We start from the raw sequence: 12841 nt of genomic DNA on the forward strand, positions 1-12841 counted from the left end.
CGTGTTGCTTGAGTCAAAACTGAGCAATTTAACAAATAAAAAAAAATAAAAATAAAAATAAATAAAAAAAAAACATACACACACGCTTAATTTTTTTTTGGAAAATTGCAGCCATCTTGCTCCACAGGAATCTAATTTCAGAGAGCCTAAAGCGTTCCTATATGAGGCCTGAGGAAGGTTCAAAAGAAAACAAAGTATAATTTCATAGCATAAGAACAGGCCATAGGATGCAGTCACGAGTGAAAGCTAATCAAGTAATGCATCATATGGTTAATGCTATTGCAAAAGCATGCTGAAAAGCAAACAAAACAGAAAATTTGGGTTCACAAAAGAAAAGGCAAATGTCGCTCAACTTGAGAAGAAATGACTAACATAGGAGTGAGATACACCCTTCCAAGTTTACAGACATAAAGATTAAACAAGAAGAGTTCATAGTCATAACAAAAAAATAATCCATTGTCAAAACTTGTCAACCAAATAGGTTTACAACTGCAAAATATAAGAACAGCCTATCCCAAGAATACCATCCTACACCTTAATAGCATATTTTCTCATGGGAAAATACATTTCTTTCTTCTTCTCCCGTTCTGTCTTCAGAGATTGCTGCATAAAAACATATTAAAAATCACATTAAAAAAAGAAGGAAATCCATACATGAAAAATAATAACAATGTACCACAAACAGATGAAATCCCATTAAACTTCATACAGAATGTTATCACCAAGAGATAAATATGGAGTTGCTAAAAGGCTTGGAGAGACTTAACAGTCCAAAATTGAGAAAACCATAACGACGATATCAGAGAAATCAAATTTAAAATCAATTCTACTTTCACTATAAGAAGTAAAGCTTCAGCAACGTGCACAAAACAAAAAGGTATTCAACAACCCGCCCAAACTATGAAACTCATTCCTACTGTATTGCAATATATATCAGCAATAATTCGACCCATTTGGAATTTACATTTCAAGTCATGTAGAAAAACTAGATAACACCACTTAAGATTTTAATCAAGATATATATACACACATACACACAAATAAGCGAGTGCACACACCAATGCACCTGTCCTTGAGAATATAATCAATAATCAACAATTTAACTCGATACTTATAAAGTTGGTACCTGGTGCTTAGTAAGCCTCCTGCGGATAGCTCTGGTCTTCTTAGGGCGCAGATCAAGAGGTAAAAATTTCTTATTCTCATATGCCTCCCTAAGGGCAGCCTTCTGTTTCTGAGAAATGACAGTCAAAACTTGTGCTATCGATAACCTTACCACCTTGCTGCACCCACACATATAAGCAACAACCAACAAAAAGAATGCCCAAAATCAATGTACTCATAAAAATAAATAAATAAATAAAGTAACGCAAAAATTAGCATATAGATTGCCCTGAAAGGCAAATCCATCTAAAACAAAACCCCAAATCGCAAGCAAATCCCCCCAAATCGATAACTCAATTACATCGGCAGGTAATTAATCACTTGCATACGCATCTATTGATAAAATAAAAATAAAAAATAAAAAATAAAAAATAAAAAATAAAAGAGAAAGAGAGACAGAGAGAAACAGAGATGGTACATCTTGCTGAGCTTGTTAGAAGCACCACCAGTGACCTTGGCGACCCGAAGGAGAGCAAGTTCAGCCTTTAGATCCTTCAATTGGTTCAAAAGCTCAGTCTTCGACTTCTGCCTCAACTCATGGACCTTGATTCTGGCTGCAATATAGAAACACAGAAATCAGACAAAAAGGTTCTTCAAATTTTCAAATGGAATTCATTTTCTGTGAATTCCATTCATTGTTACCCATCTCTTTCTCTGAGGTTGCACAACGGCGACTGCTTTCTGTCTCTGCTACTCTGCTTGATATCAAACCCTAAAAGAAAAGATTCAAAGGAATTTACATAGATCAGGATTGGGTTTTGGGCTTTGTGCCAGTCGGGTTGGGCTTAGTGTTAGGGCTAAGAATTATAATAATTATGCCAAATCAAATCTGAATTAATATAATTAAGAATGAATCTAATTTAAAATTATTAAATTAAATATTTATATCGAGATATGTATAAAATTAATTAAAATGTGTATATAAAGTATATGAATTTATATATAAATATTTAATCTAACGGTTAATAATTTCATTCTTATATGAGTTCCAGCTCTCTATAGTCGTACCCATTAATTATTCATTAATTTAATATAATACATTAAATATACTCAAAGAATTTTCATTTAGAGATAAAAAGAATTAAATTTTTTCATTCTAAATATAAGAATTATCAAAAAAAAAATTAATTAAATATTCTTGTAAAATTATATATTCCAAACAATGGGTGTACTAACCATATGTGGATATGAAACCCTGTTAACATGGAGAGAGTTTAATGGGATCTTAGAACTACCTGCAGACCAATAAGTTTAATCAGGCTCTAATCCAGATGGTCATTCACAAGCTACCCAACAGCAATGGTTTCCTCCAACGATTAACGTCTTAAAATTAAACTTTGATGCGGCAGTGGAGTCAAAGGCTAATAGAGGGTGCTGTGGTGGTGTTAATCTGGGATGCTAGGGAAATGGCGTTGAATTGGTGTTGTAAAAGAATCCCTAATATAGTTGATCCTCCCATTCTAGAGGCTTTAGCTTGTCGGGAAACAATTTAATTAACCAGGAGAAGAGAACAGGTTGCAGAAGAATTATAGTAGAAGGAGATTCAGCTATGGTCATCAAGGCTCTCTGTGAATCGGTTCCCCTTATAGATATCCAATGCATTATCTTAGATGTCCTTAATATTGTTAGTTCCTTGAATTTCAGTATGTCCCAAGAGTCTGCAATGCGGCTGCTCATAGACTAGTGCAAATTTAATTTAACACTTAAAAACTCAATAAATAATTAAGCTTAAGCTCAAATTCAATTAAGTTGTAAACACAACCATTTTTACACTTTTTTCTCCAAAATATTTATTTGATCTCCTATGCAAAAGCCTCAATCTAGAATATCAATTTACAATTAAAACACCAACACATTATGATTGACAGATACAAAATATCCCAATTCAACAATCAATGCATTTAGGCCACATTTAATAAGTCATAATGTAATGTAATGGGACAAATGGTTTAAGGAAAAGGGTTCAAATAAACCCCCTAAACATTTTGAGGAAGGTCAAATAAGCGCAATTTAACCTTTTGGATCAAATAAACACTTTAAAAAAAAAAAAGATTAGCAACAGATGCTAATCCATTAAAATTGATTGTCAATCGATTTAACAATTGATTCTGTCAGTTGCAATGAGATTTGTTGCAAGTTGCAAATAGCAATCGATAATAAAATCTGTTGCTAAATTAATTAAATTTAAAAAAATAAAACTTTTAGTAAAAAACTATCGGTTGCCAGTAGCAACCGATTTAACAACCAAAATCAGTTGCTAATAACAACTGAAATATAATCAGTTACAAAAAATTTGATGTCCTTAATTTTATAATTTTATAACCATTTTGTAAGTTAGTTGCTATTTGTGACTAATTTAGCGACCGAAAAGTTTGTTGTTAATTTAAAAAAAATAAAAAAATTTAAATTTTCAAATAATAAATAAAAAAATTCAAATAAATAAAATTTTCAAAAAATTACTAAAATAATAAATTATTAATAAAAAATTAGTACTAAAAAATTAATATAAAAATATTATAAAAAATTATTAATAATAACTATTATAAAAAATATTAACAACAAATTAAATATAAAAAGCTATTAATATATATATATATATATATATATATATATATATATATATATATATAGGAAAATTTTCTATTTGGTCTCTAAATTTTACCACCAATAATGATTTGGTCCTTGGGTTTTCGAAATTGAACTATTTAGTCCTTGACTTTTGGTTCTTTTAAAATTGGAGGTCCTTTCGTCCATTTTGTCGTTAATGGCTTGTAAAAAGACAAATCTACCCTTGTTAGGCTAAAGTTAACACATTCTTCCCTTTCCCATCTCTCTTCGATGGCACCTTATCCCTCTCCAGGTCTCCCCATCTCTTTTCGCACAGTTCTTCCTGCCAAAAAGAGGAAGTGGGCCTCCCAAAACCTCTACCATTTTGGTTCTTCATTGTAAACCCTCAAAGACAATCATTTCGTCCCTTCTTATCTTCTCTTACATGCCATCATTACCGTAAACTCTACAATGAAGATGGAACTTGATTCATTGGCGGCATCAAAGAGATTGTATTTGTGTTTTTGTTTTCATTTCCTTAATAGTTTTTGGGGAAACAAACAAAGTACATTTACTGGGACGCAATGAAGGTAGGACATTGGTGGGGATTGATAGAGTGAACTGAATGGCGTGCATCGGTGGGGATGCGACAAAGGTGAGGCACCGATCTATACAGGGGAGAGAAGTGAAACGGCAGCAATGGTATTGAACTAGGTGGGCTCCAATTCGCAAAGGTGCTAATGGGGATTGTCAGGGTTGGGTGGTCTTGAGCTCGCTTATTGTCTAGACGAGGTGGGGCATGTTAGTGGGGATTGATTGAAGGAGCCATGGTTTGCATTGTGATTCAACTACTGTTATGAAACAAATATTGGTAAAATGCTAATTTCGTCTTTAATTCTCATTCTACTATTGTTTTCCATAGATGTGTGGCTTAAGATTTACAACATTCCCACTTGAAAAATGCTAATGCTTTGGACCATTGTTTGTGATTTCTGTGATTTCTTTCTACCCACGTTTTATTGTGATTTGGCTTGAGTTTGTTTGTTTCCATGGAAAATGGGTTGTAGAGATCTTTTGGGGAATGGGGTGATGTTCTCAATTTTGGCAAGTTGTTTAATTGCTATAGGTTGTAGTTGTAGTGGCAGGAGTGGTGGAGATAGTGATGATGGGAGATTCCAGTGATATATGAGGAGGTGAGAGTTTGAGTGTGTATGTGAATAAGGGGGAGAATGTTGTGGGTTCTAGGTAAAAAAAGCAATTTACAATCCTACTTACTTGAAGAGGATTTGAGAAGAGTAAGCTTTTATTGTTACAAGTTTGATTCAATTCAATAAAAATGTTTTCATGGGTCAAGTTCTAATATGGAGAAACAGGGGAAGAGGAGATATAAGGATCGGGAAGGGAGAAGCAAGAAAGACAGAGAAAGAGAGAGACAGAGATAATAGAGAGAGGGGACAATATAGTCATTTAAAATTTATCTCTCTCTTATGACTATTGAAATTAGGGAGACTCTTGGCAAAAAGGATGGAGGGACTTGCATTTTTTAACGGAAACAAAAGTCAAGGACTAAATAGTTTAATTTTCAAAATTCAGAGACCAAATAGTAAATTTATCATATATTATATTTTATAACAAAAAAATTACTAAAAATTAATACTACAAATAATTTACTAGCAAAAAATATATTTTTACAAAAATTTTTATTTTATGCAAAAGAAAAATAAATTAAATAAAAAATATAAGAAAGAAAAAAGTGATAAAAAAGAAAAAAGATAATAAAGAAAAAGATAATAAAGAAAATAGATGAGAAAGAAAAAGATAATGAAGAAATAAAAAAGATGAGAAAGAAAAAGATGATCAAAAAGAAAATATATGAGGAAAAAAGATAAAGAAGAAAAAATATATAAAAAAATGATAAAGAAATTAGATAAAAAAGAAAAAGATGATGAAAAGATATGTTAGAAAGTAAAAGATGATGAATAAAATATATGAGAATGAAAAAAATAATGAAAAAATAAGAGAAAAGAGAAGAAAGAGAGAAAAAAAAAAAGAGTAATGGAGAAGAAAATGAGTAATGAGGAAAGAAAATAAGTAGTGGTTTATATACGCGAATTAGCAACTAATTTTAGCAACAGATTGTCAGTTGCTAATTTCTTTTAAAAATTGACCTAAAATTTTTAGAGGAAAATTTTGCAACCAACTTACAATCAATTGCAAATCAAAATTAAAAAAAAAAGGGGAAAAATTTTTTGGGAAAAGAATCGATTTCAAAAATCGGTTGTTATTAGCAACTGATTCATAAATCAATTGCAAATCAAAATAAAAAAAAATAAAAAAAATGTAAAAATTTTTTGGAGGAGAAAATCGGTTGTAAAATCGATTGCTAATAGCAACTGATTTTAATCAGTTTCAAAAATTAATTATTATTAGCAACCGATTTGCAAATTGATTGCAAATCAAAATAAGAAAACTAAAAGTTAGGTGAGAATTTTTTGGAGAAAAAATTGATTGCAAAATTAGTTGTTAATAGCAATCGATTTTAATCGGTTGCAAATCAGTTGCTATTAGCAACCAATTTGTAAATTAATTGCAAATAAAAAAAAAGAAAACAAAAAATTGGAGAAAATTTTTTGAGGGAAAAAATTTAGTAACCAATTTGCAATCGGTTACAAAAATTGATTACTGTTGCTTACAAAAATCGGTTGCTATTTAACAACAGTAATTGATTTTTGTAACCAATTGCAAATCGATTGCTAACTTTGGAGCCAATTAAAATAATTCTTTAATTTATCAACCGCAATCAGTTTTTAAATTGGTTGCTATTAGTAATAGATTTTAGCAATTGATTTCTTAATTAGTTGCTAAAAGCAACTAATTTTAACATCGGTTACTAATCATATATTTAAGGTTTTTCTAATATTAATTAGAAATTGATTTGGCAATCAATTATAAATTGATTGTTTTAATAACAACTGATTTAGCAATTGACTCTTGAATCGATTGCTAAATTTTTAAAAATTAACTATTTTACTTAAAAAAAGTCAAATAAAAATTGATTACAAAATTGGTTGCTAATAGCAAACGATTTCAATCGGTTGCAATACTTGGTTGCAAAATTTTTTCTCTTTTTAATCGGTTACTAAATTTTTAAAAATTAGCTATTTTACTTAAAAAAATCAAATAAAAATTGATTACAAAATTGATTGCTAATAACAATCGATTTCAGTCGATTGCAATACTTGGTTGCAAAATTAGCTTTTTTTTTTTTTGTAGTGATACCCTAGAAGTTTATATTTAAGGTTATATTAGCCTTTTTTCTTAAAAAAAAAAATATTTCTTTTCTAATTTTTAATAATTATATATTAATTTTATAATTTTAAATATTAAAAATTATTTATTATTTAAAAATTAAAAAAAAAACCTAAAATCTACACTGAATTGAAAACCCATTCCGTATTTCCCTTCTTTTCATTCTTTTCTCCTTATTCTTCCAAGACTACCAAAAACCCAACAAATCAATCCAAATAAACCCAAAAACCTAGCAAAATTCTAGAAAAACAAAGAACTCCATTCAACATTCAAACTTTTTGAGCTTTTAGAAAACCCAACATTCAACATCAGATAAATCCCCTAAATCTCCACAAGAATTTTAGTTGTGCACATCCTCTTTCATAGAAATCGACTTATTCATATCACAATATCACTGACTCCATTTAGACTCACAAATCAGAGCTATTGTTGATGATAACACCAATGTTAGAATCTTCTAGACAGATGACGAATTTACAAAGCAATGGAGGGAGTTTTCATTTCTTTGGTGGGAGAAAAGACTGGGATGTTGTTGAAGTTGCTAAGTGGATTTAGAGAGGAGAGATAGCGAACACCAAAGTGGTGGTGGATCTACCCCTTCATCTGTCCTAGCGAGAGGTGCTCATTGCGGGGGAGGAGATGTATTGCTAATAGGACTTAGTCATTCAGAGTCCTGTTAGGATTCAAAAACAAAAATTTAAAGAAAGTGATGAAACTTAAAGGTTGATTACTTGATTTTTTGAGTTAATGTTCATGGTTGATTTTGTTTTCTTGGTGCTCCTATGTTGTTCCAATTTTTCTCGGACTTATTGTAATTTATAGATGTGTTGTTCTTAGTGTGTTCTTGTGTTGTTGTAATTTTTCTAGGTTTTGATTCAATTCTGAAATTTTTTTATTGTGTTCTTGTAATTTTGGGTTTTTTTTATTTTAATTAAAATAATAAATAATTTTTAATATTAAAAAATTAGATAAATTAGTAATTTATTATTAAAAAATATTATTTTATTAAGTTAGGATTAATTTGGACTTAATCTGAAAGTTGTGGGGTTTTTTTGAGCCAAAAGTTCATTTTGAGCTTATTTGGTCCTTAAGTGAAAGTATAGGGACTGATTTGATTCTTTTTCCATTGATTTAATGTAATACAATGTAATTGTCATTACATTTTTATGTTTGGTTGTAAAATAAAAAAAAAATTGAATAATGTAGTTAACATTTAATTTAATCACAAGCAATAGTTACTGTAATAATTGGTGGTCGAGTGATGGTGATGGTAATAGTAATGGCCAGGTGGTGGCAGTGGTGACGGTCGAATAGGGGTGTTGGTGGTTGGATGGTGGTAGTGATAGCGGTCAGGTAGTGATGGCTGGGTAGGGGTGGCGGTGGCAATGGCTAAGTGATGGTGGTAATAGCAGCAATAGGAAGGCAGTGGTAGTGGCCAAGTAGAGGTAATAGTAGGGGTATAATCGAACCAAGCCAAGCCGAGTTTTGACTTGTTCAAGCTGAGCTCGTGAATATATGCTTCAGGCTCGAGCTCGATTCAAGCTTTAATATTAAAGTTGTTAGTAGTATGCCCTAGAGCATATCATTTAGTATGTATCTTGTACATATTTTTATTAATAAAAGGCATTTCCACTTTTCCGTTTACATAATATATTTATGTGTAATAGAAAAGGTCCATTGATATTTTGTTAGAAATTATATTCTTAAGTTGTTAAGAATATGAGTGACAGTATTTCTAGTACAAAGTATCATAAATAGGTTCACAATTGAAAATACTTCATAATAAGGACATGACTTATCCAGAAAGATTGTATTCATGTTTGTTACCAAGTTATTTATATGAGATATAAATAAGATGGAATGGTGAGTCTCATGCCATATAGCAAACATGATAGGCACTTATAAATGATAAGTAGGCCGAACCAGTGACACTTATGACAAGCACATGAAGTTTACTCTTGTCAATATTTTGTCATAAATCATATCAGTGCATATAATATTTAGACCTGAGATAGCACAGTTATCGTGTATATAGGTAGTTTGAGTTTGATACTGCTTTCATACTTGTACTGTGTATGGGTATATGGGCATGTGTTGGCTCCTACTAGTTATATATGGAGGTAAGTGTTGATCAAGATGGAATCTGTTCCTCTAAGTAAATAGAGATAAAATCCTATGTTCATTTAATTGTTCTTGATGTTTCAAGTTCCTGACCAGGACAGATAAATTTATTCAGAAAAGAGTTTCTGATGAGAAAATCTTTTTAATCAAGAACTAGAATTAAAAGAGAACATAATATTCATAGCAAATGGAGTTTGACATAAACCATGATTCCAGCTTAAGTTGGGATTTTGTAACAGAGAGATTCCAGTGCATGGTAACATATGATTATAGGTTCATTTAAGGTAAACCTTATTACTAATTAGGTGGCCATAGCATGCTATGCTAGGTGTTAACCATGGTCTATGAGGTGCATAAAATGATTTAGAGAAATCATTTATGGTAAAAAAGAGTTCTGATGATATTAAGAGTTGATATCATATCTCATTGCCAATTAGTAATGAGCCTAGTAAGTCACACACATACACAAGTTATCACCTCATTAAATATGATTTAATTAATTAATTAAAGAGTTTAATTGATTAATTAAATAGGTTTGGTTTGCAGTTAGATTGCAAAGTCCCTAGCATGACTTGAAACTAAATCTAGATTATTGGATGTATAGTATAAGTTAAATTTATATTTAAAGTGTTTAAATATAAATTTAATTAATGAGAAATTAATTAATAGAGATTAATTAATTAATTTTTATTTGATATAAATTGATTAGAAGAAGAGAAATAATTATTTTGGGTTAAGAACTCAAAATTAAGACACAGGGGCATTTTGGTCATTTCACAGGGTGACATATGGCACCACGAGATGGTGACATATGGCACCATGAGATGGTGACACATGGCATTACACATAAGCTTGCTAAATGTTTTTTAATCATGTAAGATGATTAAAATTAAGATTAAATATAGGTTTGACACTTGGCACAATGTGATTGGGTCAATTAAACCTAGAACCAATCAGAGGGTGACATGTGGCAAGGGTTTAATGTGTTGACCTAGCTATATAAGTGTTGTTATGAATTAAAAATAAGATAACCAGCAGCCATTCCTCCTTTGTCACGCCATTTTGAGGCTCTCCATCTCTTCTTCTTCATCTCTCATCAATTCAAAGAGATTAGCCGAATTAAAAATACTAGAAATCGTTTCTAGTGTCCTGTTTACATCTTTAATCTCTTAAAAGGCAGAACTTGATTTTCTAAATAATAAAAAAAGCTTTAGAAGCTGTTCAAGGGCTGCCATAGGTATTCTTGGTGTGGACAAGCTAGAGGGACAACATCTGGTATCCTGAAGACGCATCTCAAAGGCGCAAATACACTGCAGTGCATCAAGAGGTTAGTGTGTTTGTTCTTGATTTAATCTAGGGTTCTAAAATTAATCTGATTAATTTCAAAATCTTAAATGGCAAATACAGATCCAAAAACATATTAAAAGAGTTTTAATATGTTGTTTATCATTGAAATCAAATAGATAAAAATAAATCTTTCATGATGCATGTGACCCTAGGTGAAAATTTTGAATTCAATGGCATAAACTTATGTTTTTCACGCTTCTGTTCCTTCAAAAGTTCGATCTCGATTCGTTTGCAATATGTTAAATTTGAATTTGATTCAAGCTCGGCTGGATTTAAGTTCGTTTGTCAAGCTTGAGTTTAAGCTCATGTCAAGCTCGAGTTTGAGCTCATGTCAAGCTCGATAAGTTTAAGCTCGAACTTGTTTTCGATAAGTAAGCTCAATAAGCTCGAGCTCAAGCTCGACATTTATAATACATGTTCAAAATCATAATTACTTTCAAAATAAATTACTACATGAGTCTATAATCATTAATAATACAAATTAACAGGAAAAAAAAGATACAATACATTACAACTAATTTGAAAATAACACAAATTACAACACCACTATAATTTAAATAAAATTAAAAAAGTTCAATAAAATAACAAATCCTAGGATTAAATCACTAAAATGATTGGATAGGTCTTGCCTAAAGCTTGAATTTAAAGTGATTTTTGCATCCATACAACCTTCAAGATTTACCACACAAAACATCAATATCAGTAATATCAAAATAAAATATCATAATAGCAAATTAGCAAAATAAAAATTAAAATCCAAAAGAAAAGTATAACAAATATTACCTGAAAATTGAATGCAAAAATATTCCAAACCACTAAGGTAGTATGATCTCTTGAGTTTCCTCCTTGTCCTTTCACAATAACAAACAACTTATAAAAGTTAATTGTATGCTAACATGTCCTATTGAAAACTGAAATGTAATATATTATTGTATTTACCTTTCTTTTTCTCTATATCCCATAGAAAGCTCGTAACCAATCAGATCCACAAGTTAAAACTTGAACAGTTTCTACTCCCAAGGCTGCTCTATGAAAATCAACAACTCTACCTCTAGCACTAAAAGTTGATTCTGAAGCTACAGTTGTAATGGGAATTGATAGTATGTCATGTGCCATTTTTTATAATATCCTGCATTTCATGTTGTTTATCTTCCACCATTCTAATGCATCAAATTTTCATCATCTTCATAAATATGAGCACCATCTTCCAAATCTACATCTAATTCAGATTTCACTTGCTCAATTATATTATCAACATTCCTGATGTAACAATAAAATTATGCTCTTCCTAACTATAAAATTGTGTTTTCCCTCTAACTTTTCCTTTCCCACTTACATTACAACTAGATCCTTCCCTTTGGTTTTCAACACCACTAATTTCTGTGTCAACATTTTTTGCTCTATGAGCTTTAGCATACTCATTATAAAGCATGCGCAAAGTCTCTTGAACAATAGTCATCTGCTCAATAGTATCAGATGTAGAATAAATCTCTGGAAAACACCACTCAACCTATTTCATCTTGTTCCTTGGGTCCAACACAGCTACTATAGAGATCAACAAATTACAATCACCCCAATACTTATCAAATTTCTTTTTTGTCTTGCTAACCATGGCTTGCATGTAGCCTACATTCTCATGTACTTCATTTAACAATTTCTTTATATTACAAAGTTCAGCAGGGAATAAGTTTGAAGTTGGATATTTAGTACCTAAAATTAATTTAGTAACTTTATTGAATTCTTCAAAAAAAAAAAAGCAAACTTCCTTCACTTTTTCCCAATCTTCCTCACTAGGCAAGAAAGTGTAAGTTGGATCTCTTTGCTGATATCGAGGGAAAACATCCTTAAACTCCAATGCAACAAATAGCATGAAATATGTTGCATTCCACCTTATGCCACAATCCAAAATAAGCTTCTTTGAAGGCAATTTCACTAAAAATCAAATGACGAGACTTAGCTTTTGCAAGATGCGTCGCACTTTCACGCACATTGAAAACTATATCTTCAATCTCAGACAACCCATCTTGCACCAATAAATTTAAGATATGTACACAACACCTCACATGAAATAACTTACCATTAAGTGCAAGACTATTCTTGTAAGCAAGATTATCCTTCAACATTCTAATAGCAGCATCATTATAGGTAGCATTATCAACAGAAACAGTCCATACTTTATCTTGAATTTCCCATTCAGCTAAGCATTTTTGCATTACATCACATATAACAACTCCTGTATGAGATGGTGGAACATCACAAAAGTTTAAAGTATGCTTTTGCAAATTCCAGTTGGAGTCCACAAAGTGTACAGTAACAACCATGTATGAAACCTACTGACCTGACTTCTATAAAT

At 30.9% G+C, this 12841-nt stretch overlaps 1 protein-coding gene across 1 annotated transcript; it reads right to left on the bottom strand.

Moving 5' to 3' along the window:
• Positions 1–342: 342 nt before the first annotated feature.
• On the bottom strand, positions 343–1955 carry LOC110657105 (60S ribosomal protein L35). Its single transcript, XM_021814183.2, has 4 exons — positions 1807–1955; positions 1583–1718; positions 1127–1283; positions 343–603 (listed from the first exon to the last, which is right to left on the bottom strand). Exons 1-4 carry the CDS (start codon positions 1808–1810, stop codon positions 529–531), a joined length of 372 nt encoding a protein of 123 aa, XP_021669875.1. The 5' UTR covers positions 1811–1955; the 3' UTR covers positions 343–528.
• Positions 1956–12841: the final 10886 nt, after the last annotated feature.

The sequence above is a fragment of the Hevea brasiliensis genome, chromosome 8 (genome assembly GCF_030052815.1).
Source record: "Hevea brasiliensis isolate MT/VB/25A 57/8 chromosome 8, ASM3005281v1, whole genome shotgun sequence".
Classification (NCBI taxonomy): domain Eukaryota; kingdom Viridiplantae; phylum Streptophyta; class Magnoliopsida; order Malpighiales; family Euphorbiaceae; genus Hevea; species Hevea brasiliensis.